Raw genomic sequence first — 21354 nt, 5'->3', positions numbered from 1 at the left:
GAAGGGATGTCTTGGATCTCTCTCCAGTATAAAATAGCTATTATGTTGAGCAAAACTCACTGCCAGTACTACTCCAGATACGACACATATAACCTATGAAATACAAGTTTTCCAGCAGAATACTGATACTTAAAGGAATGACACCTTGTTCTTCCACTGGACAGAAGCTTTCGGACATTGAACCTCTTCTGCGGGACAACTGAACATAAGAATGACCACACTGGGTTAGAACAATGGTCTATCTAGCCCAGTATCCTGTCTTAACAGTGGCCAGTGCCAGATGCTTCAGAGGGAATGAACAGAACAGGGCAATTATCGAGTGATTCATCCCTAATAATCCAATCCCACCTTCTGGGACACCTAAAACATTGGGGTGCATCCCTGAGCTTCTTGGCTAATAGCCATTGATTGCCATATCCTCTATGAAGTTATCTAATTTTAAAAAAATCCAGTTATAGTTTTTGCCTTCACAACCACCCCTGGCAATGAGTTCCACAGGTTGACTGTGCACTGTTTAAAGTAGTACTTCCTTATGTTTTTTTTAAACCTGCTGCCTACCATCTTCATTGGGTGATCTTGGTTCTTGTGTTATATAAAGGGGTAAATAGCACTTCCTTATTCACGTCCTCCTCACCATTCATGATTTTATAAAGCTCTATCACTGAAAAGGGCCTAGGTATAATCTGTATCTGCAGACCGAGAAGACATAAAAATGGCCATATTGGGTCAGACCAAAGGTCCATCCAGCCCAGTATCCTGTCTACCGACAGTGGCCAATGCCAGGTGCCCCAGAGGGAGTGAACCTAACAGGTAATAATCAACTGATCGCTCTCCTGCCATCCAGCTCCACCTTCTGACAAACAGAGGCTAGGGACACCATTCCTTACCCATCCTGGCTAATAGCCATTAATGGACTTAACCTCCATGAATTTATCTAGTTCCCTTTTAAACCATGTTATAGGTCTAGCCTTCACAACCTCCTCAGGCAAGGAGTTCCACTAGTTGACTGTGCGCTGTGTGAAGAACTTCTTCCTTTTATTTGTTTTAAACCTGCTGCCCATTAATTTCATTTGGGGGCCCTAGTTCTTATATTACCGGAACAAGTAAATAACTTTTCCTTATTCACTTTCTCCACACCAGTGATGATTTTATATACCTCTATCATATCCCCCCTTACTCTCCTCTTTTCCAAGATGAAAAGTCCTAGCCTCTTTAATCTCTCCTCATATAGGACCTGTTCCAAACCCCTAATCATTTTAGTTGCCCTTCTCTGAACCTTTTCTAATGCCAGTATATCCTTTTTGAGATGAGGAGACCATATCTGTACGCAGTATTCAAGATGCGGGCGTACCATAGATTTATATAAAGGCAATAAGATATCCTCCGTCTTATCCTCTATCCTTTTTTAAAATGATTCCTAACATCCTGTTTGCTTTTTTGACTGCTGCGGCACACTGCGGGGATGTCTTCAGAGAACTATCCACGATGACTCCAAGATCTCATTCCTGATTAGTTGTAGCTAAATTAGCCCCCATCATATTGTATGTATAGTTGGGGTTATTTTTTCCAATGTGCGTCACTTTACATTTATCCACATTAAATTTCATTTGCCATTTTGTTGCCCAATTACTTAGTTTTGTGAGATCTTTTTGAAGTTCTTCACAATCTGCTTTGGTCTTAACTATCTTGAGCAGTTTAGTATCATCTGCAAACTTTGCCACCTCACTGTTTACCCCTTTCTCCAGATCATTTATGAATAAATTCAATAGGATTGGTCCTAGGACTGACCCTTGGGGAACACCACTAGTTACCCCTCTCCATTCTGAAAATTTACCATTAATTCCTACCCTTTGTTCCCTGTCCAGTTCTCAATCCATGAAAGGATCTTCCCTCTTATCCCATGAAAACAATTTACATAAAAGCCTTTGGTAAACCTTGTCAAAGGCTTTCTGGAAATCTAAATACGGTATGTCCACTGGATCCCCCTTGCAACAGGGCAAGAGTCCCTCAGTAAAAAGACTCAGACATACTGGTACCAAGCAAAGTGTGATCAAAATGTTCTGGGCACAATATTAAAACAAATAAATAAATAAATAAATAAAATCAGATATTCTGAAATCCTTCATTCTCCTGCAATAATCACCTTTAGGTAAATATTGTCCATTACAGCTAAATAATAATTGAAGATATCCCTATCTCCTAGAACTAGAAGGGAGCCTGAAAGGTCATCTAGTCCAGTCCCCTGCCTTCACTGGCAGAACCAAGTACTGATTTTTGCCCCAGATCCCTAAGTAGCCCCCTCAAGGATTGAACCCACAACCCTGGGTTTAGCAGGCCAATGCTCAAACCACTGAGCTATCCCTGGTTCCCCACTCTGGGTGAAATCTGCACTTGTTAACTAAGATGAAGAACTGTTTTGAAAAGAAATAGTGGATCAGTTCTGAATAAAACAAAGCTTCCTTAGACTTGAGTACTGTACACAGGCTGAACCCACAAGGGGTAATATGATCCACAGATATATAAACTGGGGAAATCATAGAATTGTAGAACTGGAAGCGACCTCAAAAGGTCTTCTAGTCCAGTCCCCTGCACTCACTATAACACCTCTACTCCTACGTGTTGGAGCAGAGGTGTTATATTGCCTCTGTATTTGGCACTGATGCAATCACTACTGGAATACTGTATCCAGGTCTAGTATTTAGAATTCAGGAAGGATGTTGATAAATTAGAGAGGATTCAGAGAAGAGCCATGCGAATCATTAAAGGATTTGAAAACGTACTTTACAGTTATGGCTTCTGGAGTTTGGGGTTTATTGATTTCACTTTTGGGGATTTTTTTAAAGCAATTGTTGAGTTTTATCAGATGTCTAAAAATCTGGTTTTTTCAGGGGTCTCTCTTTCTATATACTTTAATGTGTAACATATACAATTACAGAATATGTACTGTAATTAGTAATCTCTTTGTAACATTCCTTAGTGGGCTTTAACACAGTACTGGTTTCAAACTGCACAATGTTAAAGCACACTAGGGAATCTTTAGTAAGAACCAGCAAGGTCTAAATGGACCAGTTAATGCTGAACAAATCTATGCACTTTAGAAATCACATCCATATAATCTGCATTACTGCTCTGTATAGACAAGCCCTTAGATACAAGTAATTATTTCCTGTCTTTCTCGTGTTAATCTAGTAAACACCTATTTCATGAGAGAGGGAGAGAGAGAAAGAAAATGTGTGTATGTTGGGGGTGTTTATTAGTTAAAACCTAAAATCGGAAGCCCTACCCATAATAATAGACTCAAGGAGCTAAGTCTATCTAGTTTATCAAAGAGAAGGTTCAGGGGTGACTGATCACAATCTAAGTACCTACACACAAGGAATAAAAAAATAGGTAAGAGGGCTCTTGGTTCTAGCAGACAAAGGTATAACAAGATCCAATAGCTGGGAGTTGAAGCTAGACAAATTTAGACTCAAAAAAGATGTACATTATTAACAGTGAGCGTAATTAACCAACAGAACAATATACCAAGGTGCATTCTCCATCACTGGGAGTTTTAAAATCAAGACAGGATTTTTTCTAATAGTTGTGCTCTAGTTCAAAGAGGAATTAATTCAGGGGAGTCCTATGGCCTGTGTTATGCAGGAGGTCTGCCCAAATGTTCACAATGGTCCTTTCTAGCCCCATAATCTCTCCCACCTCCCACTTCGACCAGTGACTGACCTCTCTGTTACCGAAATTCCTGTATTAAGTTTTCAGTTTTGGTTGCACATCAGCAGCAAATATTCTTTAAATAAGGGATGTGAACTGGCTATTTTTTTTAAGTTGGCATTACACAAAAATGATTCATGAAGAGTGAATGAATACACTTATGGCACCCTTAGATGCACTTATGTGCCTTCATTATCACTATATTTTTCAATATTAAGCAATTAAGACTACTTTCCATTTATGTCTGAGGAGGTTAAAGTAGCTAAAAGCTAATGAATTCTCATCAGTGCTTTGAAATATTGTGTGGATTTTACAGCTTGGTAAATTGAGGTACAGAAATGTGAAATGACTTGTTCAAGGCCAGTGATAAAGCAATAGAGTAGAGAAGAGAATTTAGGACTCCTGGGTCCCAATCCCCTATATTTAATCACAATCCCTCCAGTAATGGTACTACACATCTGTGTATTTAAAGTCTGTATCATAGCCCAGATATGACTGGGACAGACAATAAAAATTATGCTAGAATCAGCCCATGGAATAACCACGGCAATTACATGTGGAAATGGAAGATTATGTGGAACTAGGCAAGCAACAACATAAAGCTGATAAATGAAGTCCTGTTTGTTTTTTATGCCTTCTCCCTGGAATTTATGATCAAGAAAGTGAGAGTGTTTTGTTCTTCTCTTACTCTGCATGCTCCTATTTGAATATTAAGATGCATGTTTGCTGATACATATAGTAGAGGGATGCATTGTTATGCTCTTGGTGAGTTCTCCCTTCCATCATAACAGAACCAACTTAATATCTTTATTGCATTTGGAAAACGCAAAAAATAGACCTGAGAGTGGATTTAGTGCTTCTAGAAGGAGCCAGACTGATACTAGCAAAATTGTCTGCAGAAAGTCTACAGCAGGGAAATCCACCTCCCAATGCTCAATCCTGGCCTAATGGGACTACCTCTAGTGATGAATGTGTGTGTGTGTGTTGCAAGAGAAGGCTTCAGTCTCCATGGCCCAGTCAGTCCTGGTTGATCTGTTGAGAATGCCAATACGAAACAAATCAGTGGTGGGCATGTTTTTTGTGATGGACATCTGTCCATGAGGAATTGACTTGACTAATCAAATCATTTCACACAGCCCACCAAACAGGTGGTAAATGCCAACATCAAATGATAATCATTTATCTGTGCTGAATTCAAATCAGTGACCTACAAATGAAGGAACATTTGTCCTATTAGCAATCTTCAGAGCCATCCAGTTACCCCATGTGCTGCATTTGAAGGAAATCTGAATCAGCAACACAGCTGTTACCTAAGATCAAATAGCAGAATTTTTATTAATAGGCAGAAGGAGTCCAAGCTTGATTTTTCAGAGTGCCAGACTGAGTTTAACCAAATTGGTTAGGGAATCGAAAGAGAATGAGTACGGAATACTACATTTTTTGTCGTCATTTCAAGATTTTGTTTCAAACAAAACCCCTCACACCACTGATGGATTGCAGTAAATTGCATGGCATCGGTATCATGGACTTCTAGCATCATCATAATCTACTCCCTCTTAACCCTCAATTCAGGTCAGCAGAATCCCTAAAGGGATAGATTTCATTGTATGTTATCCCAACACTGTCTTCTACTTCGGAATTGCAGTAACTCTCTAGGGTGCACAGGTACTGCATTCCATATACTTTACAGAGAACCTCAGAGCCCCGACCATGTTTCTAAAAATCCACCCAAGGGTTAGGAATGTTAAATGACTGCACACCTGCATGTTTACTGCCTCCATAAACATACTACGTAAGAGTAAAATCCCTTGCCCAGAAGCATCTGTTCACAAAAACAGACAACATTAACAACAGAAAAAGTAATGGATAAAACATATAGAGTAGGAAAAATCTCTCTCCAACTGCTAAGCACGCAGTCCCAGTGACTAAGAGATTCTTCACTGTGCACGTTAAAGAAAAAAGAAAATCTTAATAAATTAGAAGAGTCTGCTTCACTCAGACCCCACAAGGCAGGCCCACGTGATTAAACTGCCCCAATGCTCCAGACTCACCAGATACTAGAGTTAAATTTTTCTACAGTTAACACTTCTGTCTTTCAGCTAGCAACCTAACTCCTTTCATTGTCTGGTGCTTATCGAGAAGCTGAGTTTGAAGGGTTCATTATGCATTTTCTAATAGAGAGTTACCTGTACAATTGGTGGCGTCGTCTGAGAATAAGGTGATGTCACACCATAAACAGTCTGACACGGCTGTCCTGGGTAATATATGGTTGGCTGAGACTGGGCCGGAGAGTACTGCTGTTGCACAGCTACAGTCTGCTGACTGGAATCCCATACTCCATAACTCTGCCCCTGCACTGGACCCGGGGCAGGCACTGGCAAGACAGCTACATTCGGTTCCTGATGGACAACGGTGTCACTTTGTGCTACGTACTGAGGAGCAGAAACCTCCATCGTTGTTGCTACATGTTGTACTACTGGTACCGGCTGAGGAGTAGTCAGGGGTGGTTCGACTGTGTGCCCAACCAAAGTCTGGGGATGCTCATAGGCTGCAGGAGAGCACATGGGATCCAGGCTCGGTGTGGGTAGTAGCACCTTCCCAGCATTGGGATTGCTGGGATCCACATAAGCCTGCATGGGATAGCCAGGGGGATAGCCAATAAAGCTGTGGTGGGGAGCGCTGTAGCCCATGGAATCGTATGGAAGTGGGGAAGTCATCCCTAGGTTCTGTAGTTGCTGCTGTTGTTTCTGAGCCTCCCGCTGAGCTACTTCCTGTTCAAACAGCTTCCTGCGTTCTTCCGTGGACAGCTTATTGCGATCCTTGAGCCGCACTTTCTTCTTAGAAGAAGCGGGTGTGTCATACCTGAAAAAGAGAACCACTTCATAACTTCTGCCCCAGAGTTACAAAGATTATAGGGGCACCCTCGGATGCTATTTATAGATAAAGGCCCATCAATAAATGCATTAAAAACCAAATGGAGAGAGAAGATAGGAGTCATAACAGAACATTTATTTCTCCAGCTTGAACCTTGGAACACATTTCTTCACTCTAGAGTGAATTTTAAAATTATTTGAAAGAAAAGATAGCCTGAAATAGAGTGCAAAAGAAAAACAACTCACTAGGTTTGGACATTTTCTCCATTTCATACACAGACTCATATTCTCTGCATGTGTGCGCAAGACATTCACATATGTGTACACACACATACGTAAAGCATTTACTTTTCTGAAAAGCCCATTCAAAATAATGCAAAAGAAGATCTTGTTCATATCATCACAGGCAGATCTAATCCTGAAACTTAACCTTTTGGTGGAGGAAAGAAAACCACACTACTGAAAGAACCCCAAACGAAGTATCCAGTAGCACACCAGACTAAAAAAATCCAGTGAAAGTTTATTGAGACCAGCAGACAGCTATAGTTTACATGTTCCCTTTCTGGGCTCCCTCAAGCTGCATTTGCATAAGTAAAAGTTAACATAACTTGTTATACGTGGGGTAAATGTAACATACTATCCAGTAATAGAGGCATTCCCAAAAATTTTCATAGCGTGGTCCACGTCTTAAGTTACTTGGTTCCCTCTCTTCCCATTAACATAACATCTCTGTGGTCAGTACAGTAATGGCGTTTTGGAAAAATATTAGGAAAAGAATATTTTTAGGGTTTTTAATGCGCTTTTAGCAACTGGAACATGAAGAAGCCAGAGCCTTGTGATTAGCCAGCCTTTTGCGGGCCAACAGTGGTTTGGACAACAGCTGGGTAGCCTCTGCCGTGTTGCAATATAATGTATAAGCAAAAGGAGTTTGGGCAAATGATATTTCCAGTGGGAACCTAAACCCTAGAATTCCCTAACTATTGTATGTTTACAATGGCAAGTCTTAATTGTGAATTAAGAGGTTGACATTGAGTAGCATCCAAAAATACTGAGGAACCTCATGTCACTGTTTCCCACTCCTGTAATGTTCATTCCCCTGGAGGATTTCCCTCTTCACAGCTGCATCATGGCTCTAGGTCTGTCAGAGCATTTAAGGATTTTAGCAGAGCAACACAGGTAATTATGCTGTCTCTGTGTAACATACATTTTATGTGCCTTTATGCCCTCAAGTTCAAGCAATGCAACCCAAGAGAAATTGTGCTGGATAATCTAAACATATCTGTTGCATAATAACTTTTCCTAGTGGTCAACGTGATAGCAGATAACATTGCACTGATATTTCCTTATAGCTGCCTTTTCATAGGCTCATAAATTTCTCAAAATATATCTGTTTTGGTTGATATTTTCCATGCTTCGTGACTCTCAATTTTTTGATAAAAGGAATGAAATATATTCATTGATCTGGAGCTATGCAAGGGTGAAAAACATTCAAACATTTCTGCCACAAGAAGATTAAGACTTCTTTGCATGCATAACTCAATAATTGACATTCAACCACTGAGACCTTTTGGAGCCTTTTAATTATTTCTGAATACTAGTCTCCATCTTAATTTGCAAATGTTATTTAAGAACAATGGAATTATAAACAACTGACTTCCATTTAGAGTTGTGCTATTTACTGGACCACAGATCTGCCTAAAAAAATGTGGTTAGACTTTTTCCATTTATTTATTTATTTAAATAGGAGTAATATTTTTCTTCCTGAAACACAAAACTGCTGACAAGATTTTCCAGGGGTAAAAAAAAAGATAGCTTAGGTCAGACACAAAGCATGGAAAATTAAAGATGAAAAGGTGGATATTTTTGAAAGTTAGGAGTGCATGAAAACAGGGGTTACAAGTGAAAATGCTTTGCAGCATTAACTATAGTGGGTTCTACAAAGCAGCAAATATATTCATATACACATCAACTTTGTATTCACGCATCCAGTTTGCTGGATATTGCTACAAGTACATTAGTTAAGATGCCCTTTTGTTTCTTCAGTCCAGTTCAAATACCTGTGAGTATTTATGTTTATATGAATCTTCTTGGTAGTGAGAATCCAATTTAAATAATTAAACGAAAAAGTCAGTATTTTTCTGCACTTATCCAAAGAACTTGTATTAAGAGCCAACTCACGCAAAGGAATAAATACAAAAAAAGGCAAGTGATTCAGTCGTGATGTTAAGCATGTGTCATAATAGTTCCTCCATTCATCCAAGGGCCCATCTCCTCTAGGAGAATCTCCACTCCAGAGAAGCACCAAGGGCAAGGAAGTGTGCCAAGGGCATGCCAGCATACCTCCAAATCCTCCAGAGTTCTGAGAACATCTCTGGAGTTCTTCACCGCTCTGACTTCATCTGTTCTGCTCACCTCCACTATAAGGATTTCATACAGTTTTTTGGAATGAAGTACTATCCAAAGTGCCCTAGCTGCGGATGATTGGCCCATATTACGAGATGGGGTCAGATTAATGATTATTAGGATGCCTCTAAGGGCAGTCATCCCCTCATTCTCCAAGCTTCATTTTTGCCATGCTACATTTTGCCTATTTTCCTCTTACACAAAGTCACTGTTTACACAGCGAGGGTGCATCTGGGAAGAACATGCAAAGAAAGGGCTTCCTGATCTCTATCACCAGAGAACACTCATGCTCAATCATTTGCTAGTCAGTATTTTCTGTTTTTCTAATCTTCCCCTTGCTGTAACGAGAACTTTCCTGCCACAAAGTTTACCTTGTCTCATGTTTCCTGTGCTTTTTGCCTTTTTTATCTCTCTTAATATATATTAGTAATTCATCCATCTCTACTTCTGCCTCCAGTCATTTGTTTGGTTTTTGTTCTGCAAATGGATATTTTTTGTGGATTTATACTCCAATTTTTATGCTGGCCTTTCAAACATGCTTAATAGAGAATAACACGAGGACAATGGAATGCTGTGTTATTTGAAAAATGTGACTTTTTTGTAATCAATTATTCTCTCTCGGCTTTTCTGAAGTCCATATAGTAGACCTTGACTGGCTCGGTACTGGCTTTAACAAGGATGTGTGCTGCATTTTAGATAGTCAGAACAAGAGTTCTGTCTTGCCCCCAAGAATCCCACATACTTAATGTAACGTTTATTAACTCCACTGACCTCTGCTGCCTTTCATCATCTCTAAGTATCGCTTATTCATAATTATCGACTCCTTGTTTTCTGTGATCAGCTCGACCCACTCTGCTTCACTTGCCCAACCCGCTCCACCAGTTGTCACATTCGTCTCTCCAGTCGTCAACATTGGCTGACAGTGAACATGCAGTATCTTGGCTCTCTGAGCAGGGGCCATTTTATTTCCTTTAGACTCTACACAATTCCACACTCTCATACAGCACTTGAAAAATAACCATCCAGATGACATCAGTTGCTAGACTGGGCAGTTTAAGGGTCCACATGAAAACGAAATGATATTCAGTAGTGTGATTTGACATTGTTAACGTACAGTTATGGCTCATGCTCAATACTTGGGACATACTTTTAGCCATTTGTTATATTTAACAGGACTTTTCTCCCTCCAAACATGGCAGCGTTTGCTAATCCTGCAGAAGGATTATATTATATTAAATGTGGACCATAACTACTAAATTTCAGTAGGTTCCCACACTGTTCCCAACCAACTTTCTGTATGTCAATGTCTCCTCTTATTGTCTGCTACTCCATTTACTTCCATCGAGTTGTATTAATGACATCAGAATAATGAAAGTGTGCACGTATTCTGACTTTAAAGTTGTAAGCAGTTTAATGGCAGGCACACAGAAGTGGTTGGACCACAGGACTAGGAGCCAGAAGGTTCTCAAATTCTAATCCTACCTTCCTGCATGGTCTGTGACAAGTCCCTCTTGGACTGGGGGCTGAAGCTCACTCAGCAGATCTGAGTCCAATACCTAGTTCTGTCAGACTTCCTGGGTGATCTTGGCCAAGTCACGAACTCTTTCCCTTAGTTTCCCATCTGAAAAATGGGGATATTACCTCTTTCCTCCTAACCTTTGTCCATCTTGTCTATTTAGACAGGGATTGTCTCTTACTCTGCGCATGTACTGCACCTAACACAATGGACCCCCGGATCTTGGTTAGGGCCTCTTGCTGCTAATGTAATACAAACCAAATGAAATCACTTCTGAATTGTTTTTGTGCATTGTCAGTTTCACTGTTTCCCATAGGTAATTAGCCAGTTCTCCCCTTTGTCTGGATGTTTCACAGAAAGTATTTTTGAAATAGATAGTTTGATTTAAAAAAACACAAAAATTTGCAAAGGGTCTCAGGGGCAGGTGTAGTAACTGAAGCTACTTTAAACTAATTAAAAAAATTAATTAGATTTCAAGGTGAGTGCATCTCTAACCTCTTATTTAAAGTTTGCCTATATGTAATATGAAGATACTGCTTACCTACCTCATAGGATATTTTTAAAGGGCTAATTAGATAACCATCTGGAAAGAACTTTAAAGACGAGAAGTGCTATACAAGTAGTATGCAAGACGGAAATAGCAGCACTTCACTAACCTCTCACGTGCTGGCAAAGCTAAGCTGTGAAGAAACTGTGCAGGGGAGACGGCCAACAGATTGCTCAGGAAGAACCACCATCGTGTGGCGCCGTTTTAATTGTTTTTATAGGTTTCTAAGAGTCACTTTACCTGAGCAAATGCAGCCTGATGAAACTGTTTGTGGAGAAAGGGGAAGGAAGGGTAACGGGAGAGAAATAGCTGCCTGATGATGTATTTCCTTGGGTTATTTTTTGCTGGATAGCCACTGGATAATTTCCATTTTTTATATATAAAAAGGTGCTTTTGAGGATTTTCTATGTATCCAGGGAAGTTATTTCTTTTTTGGCTTTGCACTTTTATAATCTGCAGTGTGCAGGCAGGTCCTAGTGCAAAGTAATTTAAAAATAAATAGAGTATCTCCTGGATAGGCTAAGGGGAAGTCTTCAGAGTCCAGGTTGGTACCCTCTGACTTCCCCTCTAAACTTTCCCACTTTCACGTTCATTTCTGAATGAGAACTGGATACGGCTTCCATCACCAAAACACCACCAGCATAATTCATTCCCAAGCAGCACTGAGAAGTTGATGGGAGGCGCTAAGGGTATTTGTTCAGCTCTTCTCAGTTGTAGCTACACAACTCCAAGCTACCCTAGCTGAAGTGGACTACATTTGAAGCAGTCATCTAGAAATGAAAGACTTGCTTCCACATCCATTATCAATAACCACACAGCATATTCATTTAATAGAAAATTTCCTTTTTCCTATTTATTTTCAGAAAGTCACAAAAAATCATCTTTGGCAACTTTAGTTTGAAAAGGCTAAATAAATTCAACTTTCCCCTGCTGGACAGACACGGGATTCATCAGAACCCTCAGCATGAGCATCCTTGATGGAAATGGTACAGTAAGACAACTTGCCTGTCATCCGGCCTCTTGGTTCCTCGCTCATAGGCCGAAGATGGTGGGGACAATGACTCTCTCCGTTTCTTCTTCTCTTTACTCTGGCTCTGCCTCTCAGGGTCTCTCTCTCTGCTCTGGTTTGGATTCTTTGGGGTAGCAGTTTGGTCCCTATGACCAACTGCATCCCTCCCCCGGTCTCCTGTTAAGCAAGATGGATAAAAGGAAGTAGTCTTTACATTTCAGTAGGTTTCTGCTTTCACCTTTGCTGCTGTTGTAGTATGTATATTTTTTGGCCCAATCACTCAAATGAAATGCAGGATGCCCCCTATTAGCACTACACTGTAGTTATGGCTGAGACAATACTTTCTTTTTAACACCCTATTTTTAGTGACTTCTCTGTTTCCTGGGACATTACGTTACAGACTGAAATTTATCATGCTTATCCTTATTCATGGGAATTCCCCCCTCCTCCTCCACCTGAATTTGAAGAAAATTTAATCAGAGTGAAAAATGAGGTCTTCAGACCTTAATATAGGTTATTAGATGCATTTTTGCACTTGAAAAGTTTGGATATAAAAACTTGGCATGTGCATAGTCTTCAACACTGATTACATATTTTATTAGACTTGAAAAGCATCTGGCCTAGAACTCTAGGAGTTTTTAACAAGAGGAAGCACGTAGTGTGTGTGGTAAAAACTTGAATTTTGTCTCCAGATAATCAGCCCAGGTGACAAAGTGCACTGGCGGAGTGTGACTTTGTATCAATCACTAGGGACACATTTTGACACTACGGCCTCTTTCATATACAGTTTGAACATAATTGCTTCCGTAAAACCCTTTAAAACAAGAAGCAGGTCCTAATCAGTGTTTAGACATGTTGACACAACACAATATATTCCTTCAACTTTTTGGCACTCTATATCTTTTACGCTACTGTCATTTTTCACAACTGATCTGTGCACCCCGAATTTGCAGCACTGACAAGTTACTATACCTATCAAGGAACTGTCACATTAATTATAAGACACCTGCAGTGAGACAGGTCATGATATTTTGCACTGTTATCAGTGATTCTTCAATAGTGATCTCCAGAGCATATGCTGTCTGTCTGCAAAACAGTGTCACACTGATAAGCACCTGTCAATCTGCAAGGAGTGATGCCTTCTGCTAACTGTAAGCACAGTCTAGGATGCTTTTCATAATGGCCAGAGGTTTTTTTAGGCCAACTGCCCCCACCCCCAACACTTACTTATATCCTGATTCTTGTCTTAGTCAAGGGTGGGTTTTTGGGGGGTGGGTGGGGAAAGAGGAATTAAGCACAATCAAAATTACAGAGGTATCAAATATGCAGAAGGAAAGAACTTCCAAGTGACCTGGAGAGGAAGGACAGCAGGAAACAGGGACATTTGGCCCCATAAAATAAGAACCTCCTACAAGCTGTGAAGAAATAATTTTATAGAATCAGAATTTAAGACTATTGAAGCCCATCTGATAATTTCTACACCTAGCCCACAACTTCTCTCTGAGCTATGAACCAATGGCATGGATACAAGCTGCAGATTTCATAATCAGTTACACCTATCACAGTAAGAGAATTTCTTTATTTTATTTAAATTTATATTTATTTTTAATGTATTTATTTAAATGTATTTAAAATTTATTTATAATTTAATTTATTTATTTTTTTATATTTCTTTAACAGTGTCCTATTTCTTTTTATCTCTTTAATAGTGTCTTAATATTAATGTCGCCTGTACGGCTGCCAAATGGAAAGGCATAGAAAGGGGAAAGAGAAGTGAAGATGCTCCAAGAGAGGAGCTTGATTTTAAAAAAATGGCCCACTTCTGAAAGCCACAGCATTATACCACAAGAGAACTCTGAAGTGAATGTATTGTCATGGGATGAGTGCACATATAACATACCACGGTGCTGTACTGTATTAATAGCTAAGTCCTTGAGTGCTCACATCTGAATCATTGCAAAGCTGAAAATTTGCAAGGACTTAGGTTGTGCAAATGTCTAATATATCCAACACATCTCAAGAATTCCATTAATTCTTCAGGGTGCATCAGAGTATTTTCTGTCGCTAGCACAATTCAATTAATTTGTCAAAGGTCACCCAATCAATGTAAAACTAGCATGAATTGCTGTTTGTGAAGAGCTGTGGAGTTGCTCTTTCTGCAGTGCTCGAGAACAACCTCTTTAGCGCCAATCTTTTTTACATCAGGAAAAAAAAAAAAACAGGCTCTTAAGTCCCTGCAAATGGGCAACATATGGTGCCCAGAGCATATAAGTCACTGTCCACAAATGCCCCCATGTCACGTAGCACTAGATGTAATTTAACATCTTGTTTTAATTGATTTTGTTCTTGTGGGGCTGTGCATAGATAAAAAGTAACAAGCACTACATGCCAGTTTTGAGTTCCCCCTCTCCTCATGAAACAGTGAGTAACAGGTGCGAACACACAGTCTGAGCTAAAGATACAAATCAGTGATCTGGTGAGACAGAACAGAATTGCAACCCAGGGGTACAAACTGCTTCTGTTTCATGTTTATATCGAACTCCAGTATGCCTGGAGATCCTTGGACCCATGTACAAAAGAGCTACTGATATGTAAACTGAGCTTGAAACAATGTTCTAATCTTGCCTTTTACCCAGGCTATGGTACCATTCTCAAAGTTGGTTTAAACACTTTTCAGGTCCACTCACATTGGTCTGCTGAAAAGTGGTTTTAAGCTGGTTCAGCAAACATGACTTAAGGCCTGGTGCGTACGACACCTGAAGCTGGGGACCCACAAAAGGAAGATATTCAGTTAACGGGAGATGCACAGAGAGAAGCCTCTGAGTTTAAAGTCCCCTCTGTCCATGTACTGATAAGCCTCTGTACATCCCACTCTGAATTTCCTTACTGTGATCAGATTATGTATTAGCTGTAGAGAGGAACACTGGCCTCATGGTTAAGACACTGGGCTGGGATTCAGGAGATGGGGGTTAAATTCTTAGCTCTACCATAGACTATGTGACTTTGAGCAAGTCCTTTACTCTGTGCTGCAGTTCCCCATCTTAAAATGAAACTAGCAATACTTCCTTTCTCCCAACATTCGCCTGTACTGTCTACCTAGACTGTACACTGTTTAGGGCAGAAACCGTCTTGAACAATGTGTACGTACAGCAACAACCACAAGGGATCCCTTAGGTTCCACTGTAATACATATAATAAAAAAGTGGTGTGTGGGTGTGTGTGTGTGTGTTCTCTGAAAAGCATTCAACTTTAGACACAAGGAAAATAGTTTCAGCTGCTACTTGAAAGGTTCCTTGACTACATACCACTACTTTCCTTTTCTGCTTGACTCTTCTTCGGGATTCGATACACCTCCTGCAAAGCAAGCCAGACACACAATCAGATTTTCAGCTGGACATTGAGACTACTGCTGATATAACTGTGGGGTGGGAAGGATCACGTAAGTCCCACAACTTTGTAAACAGAACAAAAAGGTCCAGATCTCTTAAAGTGCAGATATAGTCCTAAAACATGGCATTGTGGTGGGCCCTATTTTATTTTCTCTCAATAACTTGTATATCAAATCTGTTCAGTTTATACAACCATACCAAGTGCTACAGTCTCTCTGTGTCAGTAATCCAAGTATGTCAGCAGAGGATTTAAGCCAGCAGATTCTAAAGTTGCCATCTTTCCTGTTTACTATAAATATAGAGAGTTGGAGGTGTACTGAAATAAAAATCAAAGGATGCCTTTTCTAATGGTAAACCAACTCTGACCTGAATTAGGTCATTCTCGTTCTGCCTCTTAAGGCCATGTTTACACAAGAGAGCTCACAGCGGCGCAGCTGCAAGCTCTCATGTAGCCACTCTAAGGGCTTGTCTACACTGGCACGTTACAGCACTTTCTCGCTCATGGGTGTGAAAACACACACACACACACACACACACACACCCCCAAGTGCAGCAAGTTTCAGTGCTGTAAAGCGCCAATGTAGATGCGCACCAGCTCTGGGAGCCGCACTACGCCCCGCGTGGAGGTGGGTTTTTTAGAGCGTTTTAATGTTGCCAGTGTAGACTAGCCCTAAGGGGACAGGACAGAACTCTCCTTTCAGCGTAATTAATCCACTCCCAACGAGTGGTGGTAGCTATGTCAGCAGGAGAGGTCAGATATGTTGTGATCGACCAGGCCAAGAGAAGCGTTCGAGCTAAGCAGAGCTCTTCTTCAAGTCTGAGAAAGGCAATCAGAGTGTCACAGCTAAATACAATGTGGAACAGATTGGGAAGCCTAGGAGTTAACTCTGTTGCAAGGGACCATTCAAAATGAAGTGGCCCATTAACACCTCTGCAGTCATAGGACATAAGAGGGTTAGCCCTGTCCACACCAGAAACCTTAGGGCTTGGCTACACTCGCAAGTTAGAGCGCATTAAAGCGGCCCCGGGCGCCCTAACTCCTGAGGAGTCCACACTGGCAAGACACGTAGAGCGCCTGGACTCTGCAGCTGGAGCGCTCCTGGTAATCCACCTCCACGAAAAACATAAAGCTTGCTGCACCCCGGCTGAAATGCCCGGGCGTCAGTATGGACGACGTGTTGCATTACTGCACTGTGATTGGCCTCTAGAAACATCCCATGATCCCCTGAAGTCAAGTGGCCATTGTTTTGAACTCTGCTGCAGGCGTGGGAATATCCCCTTTCAAAGCTCCATTTCTGACAGCCGGCTGCTTATCTGCTCCAGGACAAAGACATACACACAACACACTCCCTGTCATACTCCACACACACACACACACCATTTGAAAAGCACGTTGCAGCCACTTGCACACTGGGATAGCTACCACAATGCACTGCTCTTTGTGGTGCTGTGAGAGATGCTAATGTGGCCCCGCCAGTGCACTTGCAGCTGACAGTGTAAACACATGGCAGCGTTTTCCCTGCTGCGGTCTCCAAAGGCTGGTTTAACTCCCAGCGCTCTACATCTGCAAGTGTAGCCAAGCCCTTACATTGGCACAGTTGCACTACCAAGATAGATCTTTCGTGTAGACGCTCTAGGCAGACGGGAGAGAGCTCTCCCGTCGACATAATTAACCCACCCCCAACAAGCGGCGGCAGCTATGTTGGTGGGGGAAGCTCTTGAAGATGGGCAGGTTGGTGGGAGAGGTCAGATATGGTGTGATCGTTTTGTGAAAAGTTTTTGCCCATGGATGATAGAAAATGCTAACAGTCAAAAACACCCTAGGTGAGCTCATTCGAGAGCTCATCATCATCAGATGCAAGCTCCAGGACACACCAACTCAAAGCAGCACCAGATATGCCAACTTTCGTGATCGGATCGCAAGAGACATGATTTCTGAGTAAAATTAAGTCTCACTCATGATCTTGTGATAAAACTCTCAAATGTCAGGATTCACAGCTGAAAAAACAAATAAACAGAAAAAAAAAACATCCTGACATTTGAGAGTTCAGGAAGTGAGGCTAATTTTACTTGGAAATCCTGTCAGACGCGGGTGTGGCAAGGGTTCCTGCTGTCAGGTTCACCTCAGGAATGATGGCTCCCCTGCCAGGCTGGGAAGTGGGAGAGGGGACTCTACTGCAGCTCCCAGGCCTGGGGAGGGCAAAGAACCCTATGAGGAGCAGAGGCTGGGAGAGCTGGATTATGGCCTGGGGACTGCAGGGGGCTGAAGTGACCGGGGTGGATGCTGATGAGGTCGGGGGCTGTATTGATGGTGGATTCTGAGCAGATGAGATGAGTTCTGGAAATGGTGGGAGGTGATGGGGAGGTGCTGAACTGACAGGCAGATGAGAGCAGCTGGGGGTCTGAACTGAGGGGGGTTGGATAGGAACAGAACTGATGGGGGAACTGCGGGGACAGAATTAAATTGGGCAGATGTGGGGGTGAGATCTCCTGCAGCAGGGGCCAAAAATCACCTTATCCAATATCTGTGGGAGAGTGAACACTAGTTGTCCCATGAACACACCCTGGGGATGGGCAGGTGGAGTTCAAAAAAATCAAGGAACTGACCTAAAAACATGATATAATTTTTTTTTTAAATGTCATGATTGTTGGGCCAATTTCATGATTTTTGATCTCTCAAAGTTGGCACTGCAGCACTAGACCCTGCTTTAACAGATGCAAAACCACAGACATATCTCTACTGCTATGATGATCAATGCCCTCACCCTCCCAACAGCACACCTTTCAAGATCCACATATACCTATCACAACATGTGGTGCACCTCAGAACAGCGCATCAAATGCCACACAACCGCTATGAAGGTAAAACCAGACAATCACTATGCTCTCGAAAATGAAAAAATTATTAAAGACAAAAACACACTATCATCTGCAGGCAAGCACTTTTCACAAAACGATCACTCTGTACATGACCTCTCAGTCCTCGTCCTCAAAGGAAACCCGGACAACATCTTCAAAATATAAGCCTGGGAGCCTACAGTCATTACTTTGCTAGACACTAAAAATCATGGACTCAATAAGGATACTGGTTTTATGTCTCTTTACAACAATCTGTAACTCACTAACAGATTCAGGGGGAGGGATAGCTCAGTGGTTTGAGCATTAGCCTGCTAAACCCAGGGTTGTGAGTTCAATCCTTGAGGGGGCCACTTAGGGATCTGGGGCAAAAATTGGTCCTGCTAGTGAAGGCAGGGGGCTGGACTCAATGACCTTTCAAGGTCCCTTCCAGTTCAAGGAGATTGGTATATCTCCAATTATAACAATAATATTATAACAATAACTAACACTCCTTTGTCTTATGACTGCAGAGGTGTTAATAGCCCAGTTAATTTTGAGTGGTCCCTTGCAATGCATTAACTCCTATACTTAATCTGTTCCACCTTGTATTTAGCTGTGACACTGATTACCTTTCCCAGGTAATCTGGTCTATACTAGAAAATTAAGTTGGATTTACTGTCAGTCAGGGGTGTGAAAATCCACACTCTCTGAGCAGCATTGTTAAGCTGACCTAAGTCTCGATGTAGGCCTTGTCTACACTAAAGGGAAAAGTCCATCTAAGCTATGCAATTTGAGTTACGTGAATAGCGTAACTCAAGTGAACATAGCTTAGATCTTCTTACTGCGGGATCCACACTACGCGATGTAGTCAACTCCCCTTGCTCTTCTCTATCCAGTGGAGTACAGGAGTCAATGGGAGAGCGATCTGTGGTCAATTTAGTGGGTCTTCACCAGACCCGCTAAATCCATTGCTGATGCATTGATCGCCAAGCATCGATTCCCTTAGCACTAGGCCTCTTGGGGAAGTGGATTACCTATGCCAATGGAAGAACCCCTTTCCATTGGTGTATGTAACATCTACACTGAAGCGCTACAATGGTGTACCTGTGCTGCTGTAGCATTTTAAGTGTAGACAAGCCCCTAGACTTGAAGAAGAGCTGTGTGTAACTTGACAGTTTTCTGTCTCTTCCACCAACAGAAGCTGGTCCAATAAAAGCTACTGGCCAGGTCTATGCTACAGACTTATATTGGTATAACTGTTGCTCAGGGATGTGAAAAATCCACACCCCTGAGCAACGTAGTTATACCGACGTAGCCCCCCCATGTAGAGAGCACTATGTCAACAGGAGAGCTTCTCCCATCGACACAGCCACCGTCTCTCAGGGAGGTGGATTAGCCACTCTAATGGGAGAAGCTCTCCCATCGGGTTAGAAGCATCTTAATGAAAGGGCTACAGCAGTGCAGTAGCACAGGTGCAGCTGCACTGCTGTACATAAGACATGCCCATTACCTCACCCACCTTGCGTGTCTCTTATTTTATTGTCAATAATCATGCCCCTGCAATCAGAATGGAAGTGAAGTACAATGGATTATGCAGAAGCCAGTACAAGATCCAATTCACTCTTCAGTAAGTGCATTGGCTCTAGAGGGCTAACAGCTAGAATACTTACCAGGAAAGAATTCCTATGTAGAAAGGGTGCTTAAGCATACGCTTAAGTGCTTTCCTGAGCCCCAGAACTATGTTTGTGAAACTGGGACTGAACATGTTTAGCTGACCCTCTCGTAGCAAACAGTTTCGACACATCCGCCCAGTGGGCTTTTCCAGGAAAAACTGCATCAGCTGTGCATGGTCATACCTTTCACGTTACACAATTGTGGTTCAATCAGCACACTCCAGGAACATGCAAGCAGCTATCCCACATCTCAGCTGCTGGCACAAAGCTCGGGGGTGTTTCTCACGATAGATATTTTAGGATCTGGGATTTCTTATGCCATGCTGAGAAGCCAACAGCCTCATTGGACATAATGAAGAAAGGAAACCTGCTTTGTGATTCGGGCTGCTATGTTTTCAAGCATTAAAGTCTCAAAGCTGGATTGCCTAGCATTGAACAAGATGGAAATGCTAACACGTAATCCAGTGCTTCCCAAACTTTAACAACCTGTGAACCCCTTTCACTAAAATGTCAAGTCTCACGAACCCTCTCCTAAAAATGAGTATTTCCAGGGATTTTCTCCTTTACCTGAATATAAATTATAAAAGCTGTGATCTTGGAAATTTGTTTTTATGACATGCTTATTACACACTATTATTAATAATAATTTATCATTACTGTATTTTTATTACATTATGAAAACAGCAATACTCTCCCAAGATCTCACTTTCGTAGCTTGTATCGTTTTGAATAAGCCTGTTATAAGACAAGGCTCCTATGTTTCATCAAGGAGCATGGGATGTGAAACAGCATGAAGGCATTGAAGAAGCCAACTCAAAGAGTTCCTCCTACATAAGCATTCAGGTCTTGAGCAGTCTAGGCAAACAACGCACATTACAACCAAGCTTAAACCTGTTGTTCATAATAATTTAAAAAACAAGACTAGCTGCCTATTTAATTTCAAAAACAGCAAAAAAAAATCCACCTCCCTTTCCATTTCTTATAAGGAGTCTTGAAGTTTAAATCTCCTCACTGTGATAGATATGCTTGCTTTGATCTGCTTAGCTCTTGGAAGTCCAGGGGCTCCGAGCTGGTGGTTTTGTGCTGCCCGCGGTCCCTAGGGGACAGCTCTGTCTGCTATTAGGGAATTTTTTCCCCCCAAGAACCCCCTGTAACATTTTGTGAACCCCAGTTTGGGAACCACTGATGTAAGCTGATCTCTCTGTATTGCTGACCTGACCTATGAGATGATGCTCTGGGCCAAGCCCGGCTTTATCCCACTGGCAGAATAATAGTGTGACCAGCTACTGCAAAAGGAATTTGATGAGGAAATTGGATGACTAAGCACACTCTCAGCATTCTCTTTGAATGGAGCTAGCCCCGATGCTTGAATAAGACCATGCACTGGGTGCAGAGAAC

General features: G+C 41.7%; 1 protein-coding gene across 7 annotated transcripts in view; it reads right to left on the bottom strand.

Moving 5' to 3' along the window:
- The window catches only part of SETD2 (SET domain containing 2, histone lysine methyltransferase), a 145159-nt gene that overhangs the window by 42274 nt on the left and 81531 nt on the right, over positions 1–21354 (bottom strand). For 5 of the 7 annotated variants that reach the window (XM_039524057.1, XM_039524060.1, XM_039524059.1 and 2 more), the window contains exons 14-16: positions 15362–15410; positions 12053–12233; positions 5895–6570 (exon numbers count right to left, since the gene is read on the bottom strand). In XM_039524057.1, the coding sequence (XP_039379991.1) occupies positions 5895–6570; positions 12053–12233; positions 15362–15410 (906 nt within the window). Of the gene's footprint in view, positions 1–5894; positions 6571–12052; positions 12234–15361; positions 15411–21354 lie in introns of those variants that run through there. The other 2 variants (XR_005593949.1, XR_005593950.1) reach the window with 2 other exon arrangements.

The sequence above is a fragment of the Mauremys reevesii genome, linkage group 2, assembly GCF_016161935.1.
Source record: "Mauremys reevesii isolate NIE-2019 linkage group 2, ASM1616193v1, whole genome shotgun sequence".
Classification (NCBI taxonomy): Eukaryota; Metazoa; Chordata; order Testudines; family Geoemydidae; genus Mauremys; species Mauremys reevesii.
This window is presented reverse-complemented; position numbering and strand designations above follow the sequence as displayed.